This window comes from Vanellus vanellus, assembly GCF_965231255.1.
Source record: "Vanellus vanellus genome assembly, chromosome: 3".
Taxonomy (NCBI): Eukaryota; Metazoa; Chordata; class Aves; order Charadriiformes; family Charadriidae; genus Vanellus; species Vanellus vanellus.
The window spans coordinates 100970883-100991035 of NC_138907.1; the positions used below are offsets into that span (position 1 = coordinate 100970883).

Here is a 20153-nt window from a genome sequence, read left to right on the forward strand (position 1 = left end):
CAAACATCTATCTCTAGCTCTAACTAGATGAGCTAATTTTCTGCAGTCTTTCCAGAATGATTGTGTCCATAACACTAAACAGAAGTAAAATTGACAACACTGACAGTGACTTCCCTCTAGCTACGGGCCAGGGTTGTATGTTTATAGGCATTGCTAATATTTCTTAACGTTTGATACAGTCAGTTAGGAATCTTATCCCAGCTCCTTCCTATGACTTCGCAGAATTTAACAGTGCTCTGCAAGAAGTTATTCATGTTTGATCATACTTCTTGGAATACAATCAAGTGCAATCCCTGTGAGCATGCTTTCTCAGTCCTCTCACTTCCAGAATCCATTACAGATTTCTTTCCTACTGCTTTGGTCAATACGTAGACAAAACAAATTGAAGAAATTAAACCATGCAGACCAGTATGTCAGTAATATGCCAACAGTAGTCATCTGAGTGTTTAAAAATTATGAAGTGCTCCACAAGAGAAGGGAACAGAATGCTAGCAAGCATAAATGAATCCGTACAGGACACAAAGGACAAATTCCCATCTATAAAACACAACTTTAAACAAAAATGATAAAATATGATAGCAAGAATCTTGCATAGACTTAAAATACTTACTGTGATACACTTATTGCCAAAAGTAACTCAGTTTTAATGGCAATTGAAACTTATTTCCATTCAGCTAAAGAAGGATATTATGATTCCTTGGACTAAACTCTGTGGCCAGACCACATAGGTTTTGCGAGAAACTCCTAGTTTTCAGGCTCAGCTCTAATTGTTCGTATGGAACTGAATGGGGAAAAATAATACCTGTCCACAACATATGGCCTCAGGATTTTATATTATTTGTGTCCAACCCCTCACTGCTTCTTATTAGCAAATTACACCATAGCCAAAGGAAAGAAAACAAAATCCTTTTCCAGCTGCAACCAACAAGAAAGTTGTATTAATTCAGCTTGACTCAGATGCAACAACAGCAATCCATGCATTTACAGCTTCAAGTCATGCTTTTAATTCTCATGCCTAGTTGTATAAATTTTGACTATAAAACAAATTCACTCAAAACATCTCTTCTGCATGTTGTTTAATAAAGTAGAAAACAAACTCCAGACTGTCCTCTTCAGCCGAATTCACGTCAGCTAATCGTTCTCAGCAGTCATCTCTCTTCATAAACAAAAAACCCCAAACAAACAAAAAAAACCCAACACACCGAACCCCCAACCAAAACCACACAAAAGAACTCAGGAATAGTGAAATCTGAAAGTCTTTTTCTTTAGCCTTTACAGTTGAAATGCATATTAAATACTAATTTTTACTTCAAGCCTACATGCCTAGGATGCAATTGGACAACATATTGACTTCAAACTCTCATAACAATCACACATTACTGTTTTTTTCTTCATACTTACATTTAAAGAAAAGGTTTAATGTAAATTCAATAGTAAGTTTGGGAATCAAAAAAAGTCATGTAAATGAAGATGTGTTTTCATGTTTCTTCTGACAAATTAAATCACTTTTAGCCCTCTGTTAACGCAATTTCAAGAGCTAAATCTGTTTGTAGAATACAAAAAAACATTTGGAAAGATACCATAAAGGTATTTTCACTTTCTTTATGCTCAGTTATACTAGCCATTCAACATATAACAACATTATGAATAGAATGTCATTTTGCCAATACAGAATAAAAATGATTCACTCAAAATCTTTAAAATTCACTTGTTCTGTCTCACTACAACTAGAGTATTAAATGATAATTTCCAAATAATGAAAGAGAAATACAGATAGTAAGTGGTTCCACTCATGCTAATTTTTACAGTCACTGGTGGAAGGAAAAAAAAATTATTTCATTTTATGCAAAGTTTAACGCAAAAATACAATTTAATCAAGAACTTGAGTATCTAGTCCTTTGATAACCAATGAAAGCAAGGACAACACGCTTAACTCCATTAATGCTTTGTTACCATGACATACTCCTCCGCTTCCACAGATTTCAGGGGGATATGATTTTACGGGTAGTACATGCTGCACTTTTATTACATTTTTCTTATATCCTGGAAGAGGGCAAACATTTTCTTAAAGTTCTATAGTAGCCTTCATACATCTCAGGAGAATCGAAGCCTAGCCATCTATTTGCACTACATTACTACTGAAGTACAACTAAACCAAGCTCAGTTTTTAATCTGTAGAGATGCATTTGAATTATATTTATATCTTTATCTCTTAGATGCTTGCTGATCAACATGTCACTCTAGGCTGCAGATTTGTAAAGTTTAAATAACTCATTAGAGAATTAAAATTAAAAATGTGACATAACAAATATCCTTTTCTGATTTATGAATCAGAATATGTTCCCAAAATAGTAGGGACCATTATCCAATATAAAGGGGGCAAGTAAAAAAAGAAAGTAGTTGCAAATCAACCCCCAAATCTCAAACAAATGAGAAAGTAAAATACCAAAACCAAATGTAACCAACCAACTGATAATGAAGATATTCCTGGGGATTCAAGGTGGTGTTAAAGAACCACCACATCACCCATGCATTACAAATTGCGCTGGGGATAGTTGTGCAAGCATAAAAGCACTGCCCTGCAGATTATCAAGGGCCTATTTCTACTTCCATTTAAATACATCGGGGGTTTTTATAATATGATTGTATAGACCTACAAAGCATTATAGCATAAGCACTTCTAATTTACATCTGTATGTTATATTTGTTTATTCCTTATGATCTTGTCTCCCTCTAGTGGCTGGTCCTCACAAAAAGGTACTTCTACCTTTATTCAGACTTGTATACAGAATCATGGGATAATTCAGGTTGGATAGGACCTCAGGAGGTCTCTAGTCCAGGCTCCCCCTCATGGAATTTCTGTCTGGCCCTGACAGAAGCATTCACCACCAGCCGTCTGCAATCAAGGTAAAGTCTCACTCCTGAATCCAGATTGAAGAACCTCCTAAGATCATCTAGAAAAGAAACAGAAGAGCCAGGAAAAATCAAATCATCGGAACTATCTCATTGGGATGTATCTTCATCACTTCTTAACAGAGTGGGAGATGTATTCCTTCGCATATTGATGCACTATGTAGCTGGCAAGTTGCCTGTCCTCAGTTTCATACACGATCATCATGTGTGAAAGAAACATCTAGAATATATTAATAACCAAATGAAGCTCAAAAGCTTCACTGTGAAGGATTTGCTTCTTTGCCAATCACAGACCCTCAGCAAGGTTAAGTCTGAATAAACCTTCCTCTTTTTAACCCAGGAAAATGTCTGTCATGAGGACCTTCACTAACGGGAAGGGATGAAGAGGCACACCTCAGACAGGAATCTCTGACAGCTAGAAAATGACCTGCTCATTGTCACTTGTGGCCAACTGTTACAGAAACAAGCCATATGAAACTGCAGTAAAATAATCTGGAAAATTAACTCAGGAAGAATAAGAGGCTTCACTAGCCTGAATACCACCCCCGCCAGGAAAGTCCTAGAGCACCGGAGCTAGAGGGGCCATGTCTCATTCTCATTAAGTCACAAGGACAGGAAAGCTGTTCTGTAATCCGGATAATTTTGTAAATATAGCAACACTTAAGTTTGAGATTTATTTAATAAATAAATATATAAATAAACCCCCAAACTCTGCGCAATTTTCAGATGCACTTCAGTGGCGTATGCAACAATAATAAAAATCAGTGCAATATCACAGAGCAGTATCAAAGGAATTACTTTCCAACACAGAACTGTACAACTAGCAACTGTCTCTTCTGTAAAAAGTGGTAAAAAATCAGAGTACTAGAAGAGAGCATTTCATACCACCACGGACCAAATATTGCTAAGAAAAAGAATATATATCACAAGTATATATGTAGCAAAGGAAAGCAAAATGTGACAGGTTGCCTTAAAGTCATCCATCTGTATCAAAATCCTGATTCCAGGTTATTAGCTAAAGATGTAACTGAATAATGCCTTAAAGAAACTGATCTAGCTTTCATTCTTTCCTTTGTTCTAAACACTGCATTATCTTTCAAGTCTCCGATTTCACATACACAGACTAACCATAAAAATAGATCTGAAAACAGTAACAGACAAGTAACAATATCCACTATAAGAGGATTTTATTTGCAACTATCAGAGGATTTTTACAACTGTACTGTAACTATTTAATATGTCTTGACTCATCTTGTTACTTTCTTGTTTCAAGTATTTTAAAAGCATACTGGATTTACCCCCCTCTTTTTTGGAGTAGAGGGGGACTTATTTTTTGAGGAAGAAGAACGGGATGTGAAAGAATCTGTGGAAATTAGTATCTGTTTAAAGTAAGATTACATTTTATAGAAAAAAAAACAAAGCAGTCTTAAAATAACACTAAGATTACGAAGCCAACTGGCATACCCATTCAGTCAGAAGTATCACATCTACCACCATTTGATCATTGATCCTATCATCTGAAGAACAATAATTTACCATTTAGGCACTCTTAGCCTAGCAATTTGCACAGTAATTTTAATTACTGTGCCTAAAGGAAATATCGGTTTATTTTGCATTCTGCATTTGTCTCTGTTGTAAACATGCCAGCACATGATCATTCCTCCACCCTACAGAGCATCTCTACCAGTTTCAGTGCTTTCTTTGTAGGCATTACTTGATTATTTTTTTTCCACTGAATACATGGTTTCACACTTCATTTACAATATACTTTACAGATTCCTCTCTAAAGGTAAAATACTGTTTCCTACAAACTTTTCTACAGCATCGTTATCAATGAGCTTTGGGTTATGTCCACATCAGTGATTCAGAGCATAGGAGGAGTTCTTTTTGGGCCAAATTTTCCTTGTGCCTCTGCTTAGCCTGGTGGAAGGCACTCCAGTACGCCACTGGTATGTTCAAGGTAACGTCCTTCCTGCTGCAGACTGAAGCTGTATGCCAAGAATTCTGCGTAAATGTTACAGCCATTAAAGACGAATGAGAACACGCAATTTTGAAACCATAATGTGGTGGGTTAACCCAAGCTGGGTGCCAGGTGCCCACCAAAGTCACTCTGTCACTCCCCTCCTCAGCTGGACGGGGGAGAGAAAATATAATGTGGGCTAATGCGTTGAGATAAGGACAGGAGGGGAGATAACTCACCAATCACCATCACAGGCAAAACAAAGCTTCTAGCAGCTTCTCAAAGAAGCCACCCCTGCAGCCCCCTCCAGCTATCAAAACCAATACACATAACCATTTGCAGCAAATTAACACTCCCTCTTTGCAATACACCAGTCAGTAATGAATAATCAACCTTGGTCTTCAGCAAATATCATGCATATATCTTCACAATGTTCCAGTAAAACAAAACAGTACAATTATCTCCACTCTAGGGGAAAGGAACAATGGCATAAGTGTCAGAAAATAAAAATGTCAAAAGAAGAAAGTACTAAATTGCATTAATCTTCATTTTTTCAGGACATTAAACATTACATGATATTTTACTGTGAAAAACCACAGGCTGTTGACTACAGTTACAGGTGTGAAAAATAAGCTTTTTTTTTTTTACCCCAGTCTGAAGTTGGTTATCTGGAACTCGAGAAGAATGAAACTCCCATGGGAATAGCAGCCTGCCTGTGAAAAATGCAGTAACTACAACCCCTTGCTTCATTCACGATATGCTTTCTAACTTTCAAAGCTAAACACAGGATCATAAAACTTCATTTATTTCTAGGACCTATCAAGAGAGATGCTATAGTAGAAAGTCATAACCCCATGACTGAAAACAGGATCCAGGGTGCATACAAGTCATCTTACATGTGCATAGACCTAGTGTCAAAGCACAAGTAGGTGGAATTGGACCTATTCACACAACATTTTTTTAAAAACAGAAATAATAAATGTATATATTTACATCGTTATTGTTTCTGATAGCTTGTTTTCATTCTTTCCATTTCCTTTAAACACAGGAAACTGCAACTTAAAAGTTCGTATTTTCCTGAATTCAACTAGTAATTAATTGGCATTCAACTGCAAAATTTAAGTTATTACCTCTCTTCAAATCCTTTCTTGAAACCTTTGTAAGGGAATGCAGTTTGGATTTCTTTTTTAACAAAATACATCTATCCTCTTAAATCATATCCCATTTAAGGAGCTACATTTACAGAGGTTTAGGTACTCATTCAAATCATACCTTCAAATCCCTTTCCCCTTCCCCAAAAATCTGCAGACCAATTGATTTCAGGACTTGAAAGAGACATACGTACCATAATTCAACGCATTATTTTTCCACAGCATTCACGGCTTACTGTTTGCCTCATATTTTGTATGAACAGCCATGTCCCAGAAAACCTAAGTTAACAAAAGACTGTCTACCAAACACTCCAAAATGCTTCATAGTACTCTGGAAAGCTGAGATCTCACAATATTTAATGCAAAGTATCACAGTCGAAACAAACTGACATAAGGTCCGAAACTTCTGCTCTAACACATACCACAGGCCAGGCAGAAACAGATGCGAGAGGAAGCCTGCCTGATTCTACCTAGGCTGGTTAAGGTAAGGAGCAGGTCACAAACTTCCAAAAATTAGCAAATAATTTTCATGCTCTCAAAGAGATAGCACATGTATGTTACACCTGCCTCACTCACAGTATTCTCAAAATTATTAGCAAGGGTTAGACTAGTGAGTAATAAGTCAATAATACTGCCTATTGAACTGAACAGCATTTTCTTGCTATTTCCTTGATTATATTCTGCTGTCTTCGTTCACCTCCAGTTTCTTCTTTTATCTTTAGACCGTAAATTTGCTAAGGTAAGCTCACCTTACACACAGCTGTCCAATTAATATTTTTTTCTGTACTGTTCGTGATCACTTACCTGCTTGATGAATTAATTTGTTCACATAGTACCTGTATTTCACAAAGGACATTGGTTTCCTATTGATTTAGTGGTAAAGTAAGATTTTTCTAGTCCTCACCTAGAGGCTTTTTCTTTGTAGCTTGCCTTTTTTCCCATGCTTCAGGAGCATGACCAACAAAATGAATAAAATCATAAGCAGAAAGGGAAAAAAAAAAACACACCTTTAAAAGACATTACTGTGCGTTTTGCCCAATTATCTACTTTAACAAGCATCTACTCAAATATGTAGCACAATGTACACATTAGCTACATCCTCACATTCAATTATTTAGATATGTTTCATTTTAATTACCTTGTCTGCATCCACTTTTCCTCTGATAAATTCTTTTTTCCAAAATTCCAGTGCCTGTTCCAGAGTCAAGCCAATGCCTTTTAAGAACAGTCCATATTGCATACGGCCTCCGTGACGGAGATGATGGTTATCACGTAGGGCTTTGTGCAACTGGCGCATGCAAAGAGGGTATGATTTCACAGAAAGCTGTCAATAGAAAAAACTGTGTTTAAGGCATACTGGTCATTTAATTTGTCGGATATATGCTTATTGCAGTTATTAATTAGCTTCACTTGAAAATGCCAATGGCTGGAAGAAAAGATATGCATATACAGAGTACCTTGAGACTGATGATAACACAAGTATGTCTGTAAGCCATCAGACCCAATAACCATCTCAAGAACAAAATCCAAAGGGCAGAGTAATACAGGTAGTAGTATCAGACTATCTTCAGCTACAAAGTAAGACAGGTTTAATTGCTGTCAGGAAAAATATATCCACTGTTCCATTACAGCGTTTCTTGCTTCTGTCTTCTTTTAGCTTCTGGAATGGCAAGGTGACCCTTGTTAGAGCTTCTAGGGGCTGAGAGAAGGGATGGCATTTTTTTAAACATCTTTGAAAAACTACAAGCAGGAGTTAAATCCATTGCAACTCATCTGCAGGTTTTTTCCCTGCATAACACTATTTCTTATAAAGCAAGATTCTCAGAGATAAAAAAATGTAACATTCAAGTTTACTTTGGCTTTGCATTTTTATTTCTAACAGCTGAGTCATGCCACAGGAATTCACTAAAATACACTGTCATAGTTAAGATGGACACTGAAAACACAAACAATTTCTAAAGTTTAGAAAAAGGAGCTGCAAAGTGTTTTAATTGTCTCTGCACAATTGATGTGGTTTAAAGTCAAAAAAAGAGAATTGAAAAGACTAATATTTCAATGCAATAATCATAAACTAAACATCATGGGTTGCAAAATTATTACATAAGAAAATTTTGTTAAACTCTGTTTATAATTATGTTAGGTATTTGTGAAAGTACACAAAATTAAGCAGCAAATTAAGCAATTCATTATAGCTCCAGTCTAAATCCTGATTAGATACATTTTCAGTTAATTCTGCTCCATTTTAAACTTTATCGCAATTTCATTCAAGTAGTTCTCAAGAGTTACAAAGCAAATAGGAATCAAAAAAAGAAAAAGGCTTTATATGTTGTCTGTACGTAGAGTACTTGAATCTAAAAAGTTATGTACCAACATACAATGTAACTCAATAAACAGAGAGGACTTACAGCATCAATCTGTTCTAGAGAAATTTTTCCAGTGTTCTTTTGCACGCTGTAATCTGGGCCAACATAAGAATGACTGAAAAACAAAGCAAACAGTACAGGATCATTTTAAACTTTTTTTTTCAAGTTTACAAATTTAGAGAGAAATTATTTTACCAATTAAGGGCTGCAAATATTTTATATCAGGTAAAACCAAGAAAACAGTATTTGACAGTTATGTAAGTAATTAAGGCTTATAAAATCAACATTAGAGTCAACATGGTAAAGAAACACTCCCTGCTTTTATCTGAAAGGAGTGGCAAGGAGTCATTCAGAATTCAGATCACAGGATCATGCTACTGTTGAGGTTGAAGGAGCTCTCTGAAGATCATCTAGTCCAAACCCCTGCTCAAAACAGAGTTAACTACCGCAGGTTGCATAGCATCTCATCCAGCTGGGTTTTGAGCATCTCCAAGGACAGACACTTCAAAACCTCCTGAGCAACCTGTTCCAGTGTTTGACCACCCTGCAGTAAAAAAAGTGTTTTCTTATGTTTAAGTGGAAGTTCCTCTGACTCAGTTTGTGCCCAGTGCCTCCTGGCCTATCACTGGATACCACTGAGAAGAGTCTCGCTCTGTCTTCTTTACTCCCTCTTATCAGACATCTATTTATATGTGCGGATAAGATTCGCACACAATCCCTCCTGAAATTTATCTCCTCCAGGTTGAACAATCTCAGTTGTCTCAGCCTCTCCTATGTACTGGGGACCCCAAGACTGGACACAGCCCTCCAGATGTGGCCTCACCAGTGCTGAGTAGAGGGGTAGGATCACCTCCCTTGACCTGCTAGGAGTGCTCTTCCTAATGCCGTCACCTAGGACACAAAAGAAGCAGCTAAACAATATAGGAGCCATTATCAATCCCTGAGGTACTCCACTAGCGATTAACCTCCAGCTGGTCTTAACATGTCTGATCACAAACCTCCGAGCACAGCACTTCAGCCACTTCTCAGTCCCCCTCACTTTCCATTTACCTAGCCCATACTTCGTCAGTTGTCAATGAGGATTTTACAAGAGACAGTGTCATAAAGTCAAGACAAAAAGCATCCACTGCTTTCCCCCAAATCTGTTGAGCCTTTTATGATAAAATGACCAGCTATGAGATCAGACAAGCATAATTTCCCATTCACAAATCCATGCTGACCACTCATGATCACCTTCTTGTCCTTCATATGTCTGGAACTGAGATGAGGCTGACCAGCCTATAGTTCCATGGATACTTCTCCTTACTCTTTGTGAAGGCAGAGCGCACTTTTGCTTTCTTTGAGTAATCAAGAACCTCTTGTACTTTGCTACTTGCGCAGCACTTCAAAACAAACAAAAAAACCCTGATGTATCACTGTGAGGGAAAAGTAAAAATTCAAAAACTACTTAAGTGTACCCATAAAAAGCTGGGAAGGCTTTTACTGCAGTTCTGGAATACAAACACATGTCAACTCCTGACAGTAGCTATGTAGCTAAAATAGCACAAGACTTTGCATGTGCTGCCTCATCTTTCATTCCTACTGCAATGAAGCAACGAAGCTACTTCTAATACCTGACCTAAATTCAGATAACCCTACACTACAGCAGAGACATCACATAGACACTGTCACCAAAGTAATTTCCAATAAAATACAAGCATCAAGTGCCCAGCTTTTACTTTTAAATATATAGACTTCTGCAGGGCTGCAGAACAGGCCAAGAGAAATGCTTACAGCAGAACCCAACCAAACTCAAGAGTTGACAATAAAGCAGGCAATAAACCAAACAGAAGCTCCAGATACAGCATATTGGTCCAAAATCAGGTTGCAAAGTCTGGGTAAGAACAAATTTCTTTATGAAAGAGGGATTTTGTAAGTAACTTATAAAAACAATTTCTTAAATCTTCTGAAGGCATATAGAGGTTAACTCCAGAAAAAAGGAATTTAGCTAAATGATGATACTCGGTGCTACAGATTATTTTGTCGCAATTCAATACTGTAAAGTGTGAAAAGCATATAGCTAAGAGTTAATTTTACTACAGTACAAATCATTTATTTAATTATACATCCATTCATTTGTTCTTTAGTCTTATTTCTGGCACACACTGAAGCACTAGGAAAGCTTACTATACTTAATAGATTTTTTTTTATTGCACAACAATGGATAAATAATTAAAAGTTTTTGAGCTGTGTATGTCTATTATTACTGATTCTACTAAAGTATCTAAATTTCCTCGTAGAATCAGATGTGCATCACTTTACTTAGGCAAACTAAAAACAAAACAAAAACCACAGTCCTGAAAATATTACAGTGGAAGCATAGAACAACAGAAAACAGCTGTTGCTTAGGCAACTTCATTTTAAAAATAAAATGACAAAAGTAAACAACCAATCAGGAAAATAACCATTCAGTCAGTTATCACATCGCAGGATGAGTGCTGGTAACTTCTTAAGCTGCTCTACAATAATCACTTCAGATCATCTGCTTGCGCCCTACAGTATTTATTAGAATCATACCAATACTGAAAAAAATTGCTAAGCTAAAGGAAGCCACTTCTTCCTAGCATCCATAGAAAGGATTGGCCTCAGAAGAGGAGGTCCCAAGAGAAGACACAAAAGTTTTCCTATACAATAAGTGAACAAAATAAGACTTCAGAAGTTACAGCTAAAGAGAGGACATACTCTGAATCTTGCTGACCATTACTTTTGGACTTGGTAGAAAACTTTACTGCAAGGACAGAAAACCCAATGCCAAGGTGGGGGCAGGGAAGAAGAAATTACACTCTTCAGACTCTGAAAAGCTCTGATAATCTCAGCAGGGTAAGCAAATAAGAAAAGTTTTTCATAAATGTTTCCCTATTTTTTACACTGAAAAGCAGCATATGACCTTTGCAAGGTCAAAGTTTCTGGATACCTGGCACAAGTCACCAAAGAGCTGAACCCTACAAACTGCTGTCAAAGGCGGTGCTCTGAAAAAGAGAATGCTTTATCCATCGAGAATATGTGGTAGACCGGAGCTGAGCATAAAGATGCCAGCACTAGTCGTGTCGTCTTTGGCAGCTGAGCTGTTGGATTCCTGTCCCAGGAGGCTAAAGGGACTAGAGCTTTTGCGTTTGCAGTTTTAGGTATCAGGTCTTGTGATTTTCTACAATAGAGATTCCCCGGATCCCTTGAGTTCATCACAAGAAAATCACACTGCTTTCTCCGTGGATTGCAATTATTTTCTCTACATTTCTAGTAAAAAATCTCAAGAGCCTCGGGGGGAAAAAAAAAATAATTAAGACTATCCTTCGTTCTATGAACAATGTTTCATGTCATTACACGTTGCCAAACAGCTTCCTACTGCTGGTTTGAAAACACATTACAACACAAACCAACCAGGCCTGTGACCACCCTCACTTTCTTCTATTTTTTGCTTCCAGTTTTAGTTCTTATTTTGAACTTATCCTTTCTTTTATTTCACATAGCTTCTGAGGTTACTTCTTACTCATCTAGAAATATCTATAGTTCTACATAATTTCTTTTTGTGATTTATGCAAGCAGCAATGACTTCAGATTTCACTTAAAAACCAGTTTTATTTTACCTCCATATATAAATTCCTGTCTCTCTCCATTCAGCCTGACTCAATCACTCAAAACCTTTTTTCTAAAATCCAAATCTTAGTTACCAAAAGTTTTCTAAACATATCTTGCAACTAAAGATCAATATCTACATTTGCTTGTGAGATGAGCATAACTGAGAAGGAGGGTGAACATGTCTGCATGAGTATTGTGTTACCCATTAAAAAAATCCAGTCTTGCAAAACACTTGGTTTCTGTATCAACCTTATGAACTATCAGTTGAAGGTATATTTAATAGATGATATAAAACTGTCGGTTGTAAAGGATGTTAGAAGACCACTTAGTCCCACACTGCACTTTAAGTGGGACTACTGCCAACACTAGTCAAGTGAGCCATGGCTTTTTCTTGCTAAATCCTGAAAATCTGCGTGAACTAAGAGTCCCCATCTCCAGGCGATCTCCTGCACTATCATTCTAGCATAGACACTTTTCCTAATGTCCGATGTAAACCTCCCAAACTGCTGTATGTGACCACTGTCATTTGTTACATGCTCTGGCACCATCAAGAATTCCAATACCATGATGTTTTTTCTTCAAACAGCTGTAGGCTGCTATTTGATCATCCCTAAGCCTCCTCTGCACCAGACCAAACAATGTCAGCTCAGCTTCCCCTTTTAATTCATGTACAGGCACAGTCCTATAGTAGTTTGATGGGATTACATAGGACAGTTTTTATTTGTCTTTGAAATTATTCCTGCTGAAAATTTTAAACAGTAGAGTGTTACAACCCTGTAATTTCATCACAAAACCCATATAAACTCCTTTGAAAGCAGCAGTTGCAGAAGTGTTCTTCTCATGCATTTAGACAAAAAGTTTCCATTTCTATTAAATTCCTAAAGTTTTAGCAATTTAAGTCTCCTTGTAGCCTACTGTGAGCATGTGAAATCCCTAAGTACAATCTTGCATTAAGTATTTTAACATTTTAACTAAAAACGTTCTCTTTTTTTCATCTATACAATTAATACTAGAAAGCACCAATGAAACGGAATAGGACAAAAAGAGCACCGAAGTCACAGATAAAATATATATTTAGTCCAGAACACTCCAATTACAAAATACATGTTATGTCCATTTTAAAAAACGGGCATGGATTAAAATATCTAAGCGGACATAATTCACAGTAAAATGACCTTTTTTTGAGGACTAGCTAATTTAAAAGTCACAAGCAGATATGAATAGCTGACAAAAAACGTGTAGGGCATTAACAACCAAAGCATGCTCTGTAACCTTCAATTGTATGCTCTTTTCACACATTTCTATCTAAGCTTTTGCTCCCCTGATAAAGCTCTATTGACATATGCCAAAAATAAAATAACTGCTGTAATAATTCACACAATGAAAGCAGAGGAAAGCCTACAACTAAATGATATTCTCCTTTCTTATGAGCAAGATGAAGCAAAAGCAAATCACAGATTCACAGAAATAAATAACAGAGAAGACCTATTTGGTCATCTCTGTTCGCTGCCAGAGCTTGTTTTTCCAGTTGTAAGGTTTGACGCATTTTGTCTATTTTAAAGGAACTTCCAAAAAGCAAACTCGGAAACATTTTTGTAGTGTTTTCAATTGGTGACAAAATGTACTGGGAACAGCCCCTCCATTTTTGTAAAAGCAAAACGGAACTAACTTACCAGTCGTTAAACATACATACTCAAGGTAACATAAGAATGTGCAAAAATACCTTATTGCATAAATGTAGGACACAGTATTCCTACTAAGTAGCTGATGTTAAATGAGCTTTTTTTTCAACTTTTCCTTTTCCCATATTTAAGAAAAAAGTGCAGAGAGGATTGTGATTGCTGTGATACTGAAGGCTGTTCCACTTACACAGATGCGTAGCATATACCAAAAGAAATTTCAAGTTTCTCAGTAATTACTCCTAGAGAGCACGATTTATAAAAGGCTAACCTAATTGCTCTTTGACTTCAAATGGAGAAAGGTATGCCACTGAGGTATACTTTTTAAAAACCCAGTAAGATGTAAAGTAATAAATACATGGAATGTTGTCAGCATTCAAAAGTATCCCCTAACCAGTTACGTAACAGTTACACCGCAATATTTATTTCATTCATTGCTCTTGAAAAAAGTTCAATCATATGTAAATAAGCATATGTTCCTATGTAATAAAAATTATGAGAGTTTTTTTTTTTTTAATCAAAATGAAATGTCAAATTTTGGGTACAGATACCTCAAGCAATAGAGCACCACCCGAAATAAAGGGCATGTTAACTAGATCTGCAACCTAATTCTGGTGCAGTGCTGTCACGGTGGAGCCTCACCACTTCCATTTCTTTCATTTTTCCATCCAATATCATTTCAGTGATCCTAATGCAAAGCTGTACCTGCTCAAAAACAGAGCTTTCATTCTTGACATTCAATATTTAAGTAAATTTCTACCTTTAGAGACATTAAAAATTCAACTGAATAAATACCTGAGCAACACAGTCTACCTGGATCTGCATAGAGCAGGGGCTAGATTAAATGATCTCCAGAGGTTCAGTCCAAGATAAACTATTCAGTGATTCTAAGCCAATGCATCTCCCTCTAATTGTACAGTCTTTGTCCTCCTGCATACTACCGTAGTAAGAAAACTCTCCCAAACAATACAAAGTGGTAAAAAGCAATCACGTATATAAGAAAGACCAGGTCTATGCTTAACCTGAAGAACATCAGAAAAGTATGTTTTTTACTCTTTATCTCCAAACACATTCAAAGAACGCAGAAAGCTCCTATACACTGTATACTACTAAGAGGGAGGCAGACTATTTCAGCTGTGTTGCAGAGCACTCTTAATGGTTCACATTTTCAGCTCTCTCCTTAGGTGCATTAAAAGAAGAAAACAGGACTCCATCAACGACAGTGACGTAGAAATCTTCCAAAAAGATCATAGACCATAAAATATTTGGAACAAGGAAGGCACATACTCCGGGCAGTGTAATTTGGAATTTGTTTTGTTCATAAAGAAGCTTAACAACTTTGCACTTAATATAAAAAAAAAGTTTTATAAAAGCTACTAGTACTTTGTTGTTACTTAGAAGCAACACCAGTTCTGTAAATTATGTTTCATGTCATTATAAAGCTTTTGTTACATTGAAAGGATACTTTCAGGGTGGTGTTTTTTTTTTTTTCCAGTCAAAGCCAATTGCACAGATGAGGTGTCTGAAAAAATTGTAGCTAAAACATTCTAATACAATTATTTTAATCTGTATGAAAGAATATACTCATGCTTTCAGTTTATGCTACCTGAGATGATTAAGCAGAGGTTGTAGTCTCTCATCAGACTGTACAGAAGGCAGTGATCGTGCTGTCAGCTGGAAGAAAACAGAAGTTCAATTAATAAAATATTAGCTTCAAAAAAATTGATAGCACAAAGCAGGAATAATGTAACAAATCACCCTGCGTTGCTACAACTTCACACAACATTGGGTAAGAAATACTTTCTCCTATTAAAAAGAGCTAAACACAACCTTCTAGAATCTGAAGTTAGCAGAAATATTTACAAGTTAACAAAGTCAAACAGCGAAAAATATTTTTTTTCTAAAATTACAATGTTACTTGAATTAAATAGCAAGACATCACTAAAAGTAGCATACTTCTTTCCAAACATATTTGAAGTCATATTCTACCTAGACAGCCTTCTAGCAGTCACATAATGTAAATATAGTCCACTAAGCCATATTACATATAATTTACATTTGCATAGAAAAATTTACATAATATTAACACTATATGGCTTATACAGATGTGCCTCTGTTTTTTAAAATGAACATAACCTGTGTTTTGTAATTTGACTGTTCTAAACTCAATACATACTTTTTTCTGGTGTTTCATATGACTAGTTAAAATATTAAACTTTTTCTGAAAAAATAACCCTAGTAGTCCATAAATCAACAAGTACATGTCACCCTATTGCAAAATACTAGTTAATTGGTGTATTAACTAAAAGAACTGGAAAAACATGTGTTAAATTTGCTTAATACCAGTACATAGGTGTCTGTCTTCACCTATAAAAGTCAGCAGCATAGCAATTCTGATGCTGCTGACATAAATCTAATAGAAAACATTTAATATTACATGCATTTCATAACCCTATGGCTGCCAAGTTAGGCTGTATTTTGAAAACTACCTTCGTACAAATTTAAAATGTCAACATATTTCACATTGTGTAAATCACCACCAACTTCTTAGGTATCATAGAATCACAGAACGGTCAGGTTGGAAGGGACCTCTGGAGATCATCCAGTCCAACCCCCTTGCCAGAGCAGGGTCACCTACAGCAGGTTGCACAGGATGGCGTCTAGGTGGGTTTTGAATGTCTCCAGTGTGAGAGACTCCACAACCTCTCTGGGCAGCCTGTTCCAGTGCTCTGCCACCCTCAAAAGTATTTTACAAGTAACTTAAAATAGCATGCATACAGTTATACGTACTCTTTAAAAACCTTATTAAAAGAATAAAAAAAAAAAAAAACAAACCAAACCAAACTTTTAGCAGCGACAGCGTAGCTTCACCTTGCTGGCTCCAACACACCAGTAAAGGCAAGCACTGAAGTAGGACTAACTAGCAGGCTGCAACTTCCATTTATAACCCATAAATAAATATACCCTGGAAAAAGCTATGCTCAGTGTTTGGGTACAGGGGGTTATTTGTAACTGTAAGAAACTCCATGCCAAACTCATCGGCTTATAGGTAGACCACGTGAATATGGAGAAGTTCAGTAACTTCCCGAAAGATCACTCATTCATCAGTCCATTTCATAACCTTTGCTGCTGCGCAGAAGTCAGACTGGGGCCAAATTTTAAACTTGCACCTCAAGCTAGTAATATCAACCTAAGCTAAGTGAGAGGAGGTTCAAAATAGCCGGTCCGTCCAGTGAAAGTTGAAGCTACTGAACACAAGTAGCAGTGGGGAAGGAGAGACGGGCCGTTTCAGCTGTTAAGCCAGTCTTGGCCTGCAGCAATCACCACTTCAAAACGCAGCTCTTCTCAATCTCGGGTAACCCAAGTGTACTCATCCGATCCGACTGCTGCAGTAAAGGTAACTCAGGCAGCCTCAGCAATCCACTCTTCTTTCTTTAAATAAAGGCTGGTATCGTGGCAATTAAATCATTATCCATATTCCCTTATTTTATGGAGCTATAATGAGATGCATAGGGTATATTAAAAATTTACTAAAGTCTGTATTTATTCAGAAGTTTCTTTTGATAAAAAAAACTTTTCTTACCACTGATTATTAAAGGCCAATACATGTATTGTTCTCTATTCATGTCCTCTAAAAAGTAATCTTCTAATTTTGTTTTCCGTTACAATCAGAAAACCAGAAATTATTCTGAAGAGAACTTGGAAGCCCTCTAAATACTGGCCAAGTTATTCCACTTGGCTAAAATGAGAACGGAGCCTGAATTACCTGAAATACCATCTGCTTCTCATTCTATTAATAACTTAACTAATACAGAAAACAACATTTGTGTGCACACTCACATACATACGTATATTTTTACAAGAGACAAGCACACAGTATTTTTCTCTATGCCGTACTTCAAATATTACACTTAATCACACAACCAACTTTTTCCTCATTACAAACAACCCATTTACGACAAGACAACGTTTATGAAAGTCAAACAGGACACTGGTGTAAGAAGCAAAAACCAGTAAAATTTAAAACCTCCAAAAGTATTGATATTATTGTCAAAGTTTACATAACAATTTAGTTTATTGTGTATATAACACAATCAATGAACAGAAGGACCATTTTAAAACTAATTTGGGAGACTTATAGAAATTGAGGTAGAACCAAGAAGTAGCAATCTTGGTGTTTAACCAAGTTTTTTCTTGATGTTGCAATGAAAGAATATGGATGAAGTGGCCTAACGCTGGCTGTTTCAGGAACCACCATTAAAGAGGAAAAAAACATAACCCTTGAAGCCATAGGAGAATCGACTTGGTCAATGTTTTGCCTTTTTTTTTTTTTTTTCTTCTGTCTTGTGTTTCACCATTAATTATGGAATCTGCAATTTTTAGGAGCCAAATGAATCCCTATTTTTCTCTATTACTTTGCCTGGAAGGACAAGATCAAGTTCGCTACAGAATATGCTATTGTGAAAATAAGATCATGCACATTTCAACTCTTACAACAAACACTTTGTTAGGTTAGTTCAAATGTTTATTTTCAGGAAGATGTAGGATCCTTATGGTGCTGTTTTTTCTATCTAAAACTAAGGATAGTTTTCGTTAAAAAAAAAAAATCAGCTTTTACAAAGGTGGCGGTAAATTAATGCTAGTGTTTTCAAACAGCTAAGAATGTTACGTCCTTTTTTCTAAAAGGAAAAGATAATCCTGTGAGAGATGAATTCAGGGATTGTTTTGCTTCAGCCATTTTGTATGTCAACGACACAAGCAGGGTTATGTAACTTAGAAAAACAACTCCTTAAAAGGAGAAAAATGTCAATCGAGTTTGTGACAGGCTAATCGGTCGTGAAAGAACGTGCGCCCTAAAGTATCAAACCAAAGGGAAAAGGGGACAGATCCTGGGCAATCGGGGGAGGGCATAAATACCTGAAGTTTTGTAACTAAGTGTGCTCTTTTTGAGATGCACCTGACTCAGCTGACACATTTATTTTGATCTCGAATAAATTTTTATCCTTGCTTCAAAGACTTTGTCCTCTTTACATTTTTATCCGTGAGCGAGTGTTTCTCACAATCCCAATTACCAAATCCAAACTGAGATTCTGCAGACTTTTTCAAATCACTCTGAAATGAAATTTAGACAAATTCCTGCAAGCACAGCGTTGCCTTCATCTATATATGGAACTCAACACAAAAATCATCTTACCAGAAAAAAAACCAAAACCACGCTATTCGATGTTTTGGATGCGTGAAAGGTATCAAAATGTTGTCAAGTAAGGTGCATAACTCCAAACTCTAATCATGCTGAAGCAGTTTAATTTACAGAGAACATAAAACACTGCAACTTAAGATAATTGCAGGCCCCAAGGCCTGGATGATGGGAGGGGCGGGCAAAGTGAGCCACAGACAGAATATGCGGACTCCTCAGCACTGAGCTGAGATGGTGAAAGCTGGGGTAAGTGACGCAGATCAGTAAGGCAAATTAAGCACCGCTTTATCAATATCACACAACATTTAAAATTGAGAAAGAAGGAAGAATATTTAGCAATAGGAGGAAAAGGAAAGAAGAAACTGAAATCTGAGATGACAACGGTCCGTCCAACTTCATACTGGCTTCAGTACGAGTCTCTCAGCTGTCTCTGCTGCAATTCAGATTGCCAAAAGGGGGAGAAAACGACACAAGCATTGGAGAGAAAAATCAAACCAGAATCTTCATATCTTTGAAGTAACCAGAATTTCCAAAAAGCAAGCTTTCTAAAGTTTTGTCAAAATTTAGTAATATTTTTATGCAATCCTGTAGAAGAGCAATAAGATGAGTTCTTCTTTTCTACTGAGCTCTACACAGGAATCACATCTCTAGTGTTCACTATGCTGCATTTGTGGCAATAAACAGGACATTTTCATATGGCATGAAGAAGGTAACAATTTGAGAATGTAGAAAACATGCAATGATTGGAAACCTACATGAACATTAGAATTATTTAAGATTTGGCAGTGGTACTTCAATTAATAATGAAGGAAAAAGGACGACAAGTTACAGGTTGATGTCTAAGAATTGGTCTGCTTTTCTTCCCCCCATCCAAACATGAGACCAGCACATGAAATTACACATTACCGAAGATTTACTATGAACGTTAAAAAAAAAGTTAAACTTCAGGCTTTGTGTCAACTTAAGTAGCAGCTCCACATGCTATCAGGAAGGCAGTGACATTTTTATACATGGCAATTAAGAATAAGATTATCATGGCTCAATTAACTTGTCTCAACTTTTTAGGAGTGCATGAATTTCTTGATTTTGAGGTTATCATGCAAGAGCTATTTGCTCTTTAAGTGTTTTTCTGCACAAAAAAGATAAGAGAATTTTATCTTCACAGAGTTTACTTTCTAAATGAGATGTCCTAATTAGCTGTATTGCACACGAAAATTTTTATATGCTGTTGGACCTTTTGATGAATACATTTTTTTAAAAAAGTCACATTAAGTT

At 36.4% G+C, this 20153-nt stretch overlaps 1 protein-coding gene across 1 annotated transcript in view; it reads right to left on the reverse strand.

Annotated features, from left to right (window-relative positions):
* Positions 1-20153, reverse strand: part of PRIM2 (DNA primase subunit 2) — a 127839-nt gene that overhangs the window by 41798 nt on the left and 65888 nt on the right. The window contains exons 8-10 of the mRNA XM_082481033.1: positions 15288-15355; positions 8430-8502; positions 7163-7348 (exon numbers count right to left, since the gene is read on the reverse strand). Coding sequence (XP_082337159.1) covers positions 7163-7348; positions 8430-8502; positions 15288-15355 — 327 coding nt within the window. The remainder of the gene's footprint in view (positions 1-7162; positions 7349-8429; positions 8503-15287; positions 15356-20153) is intronic.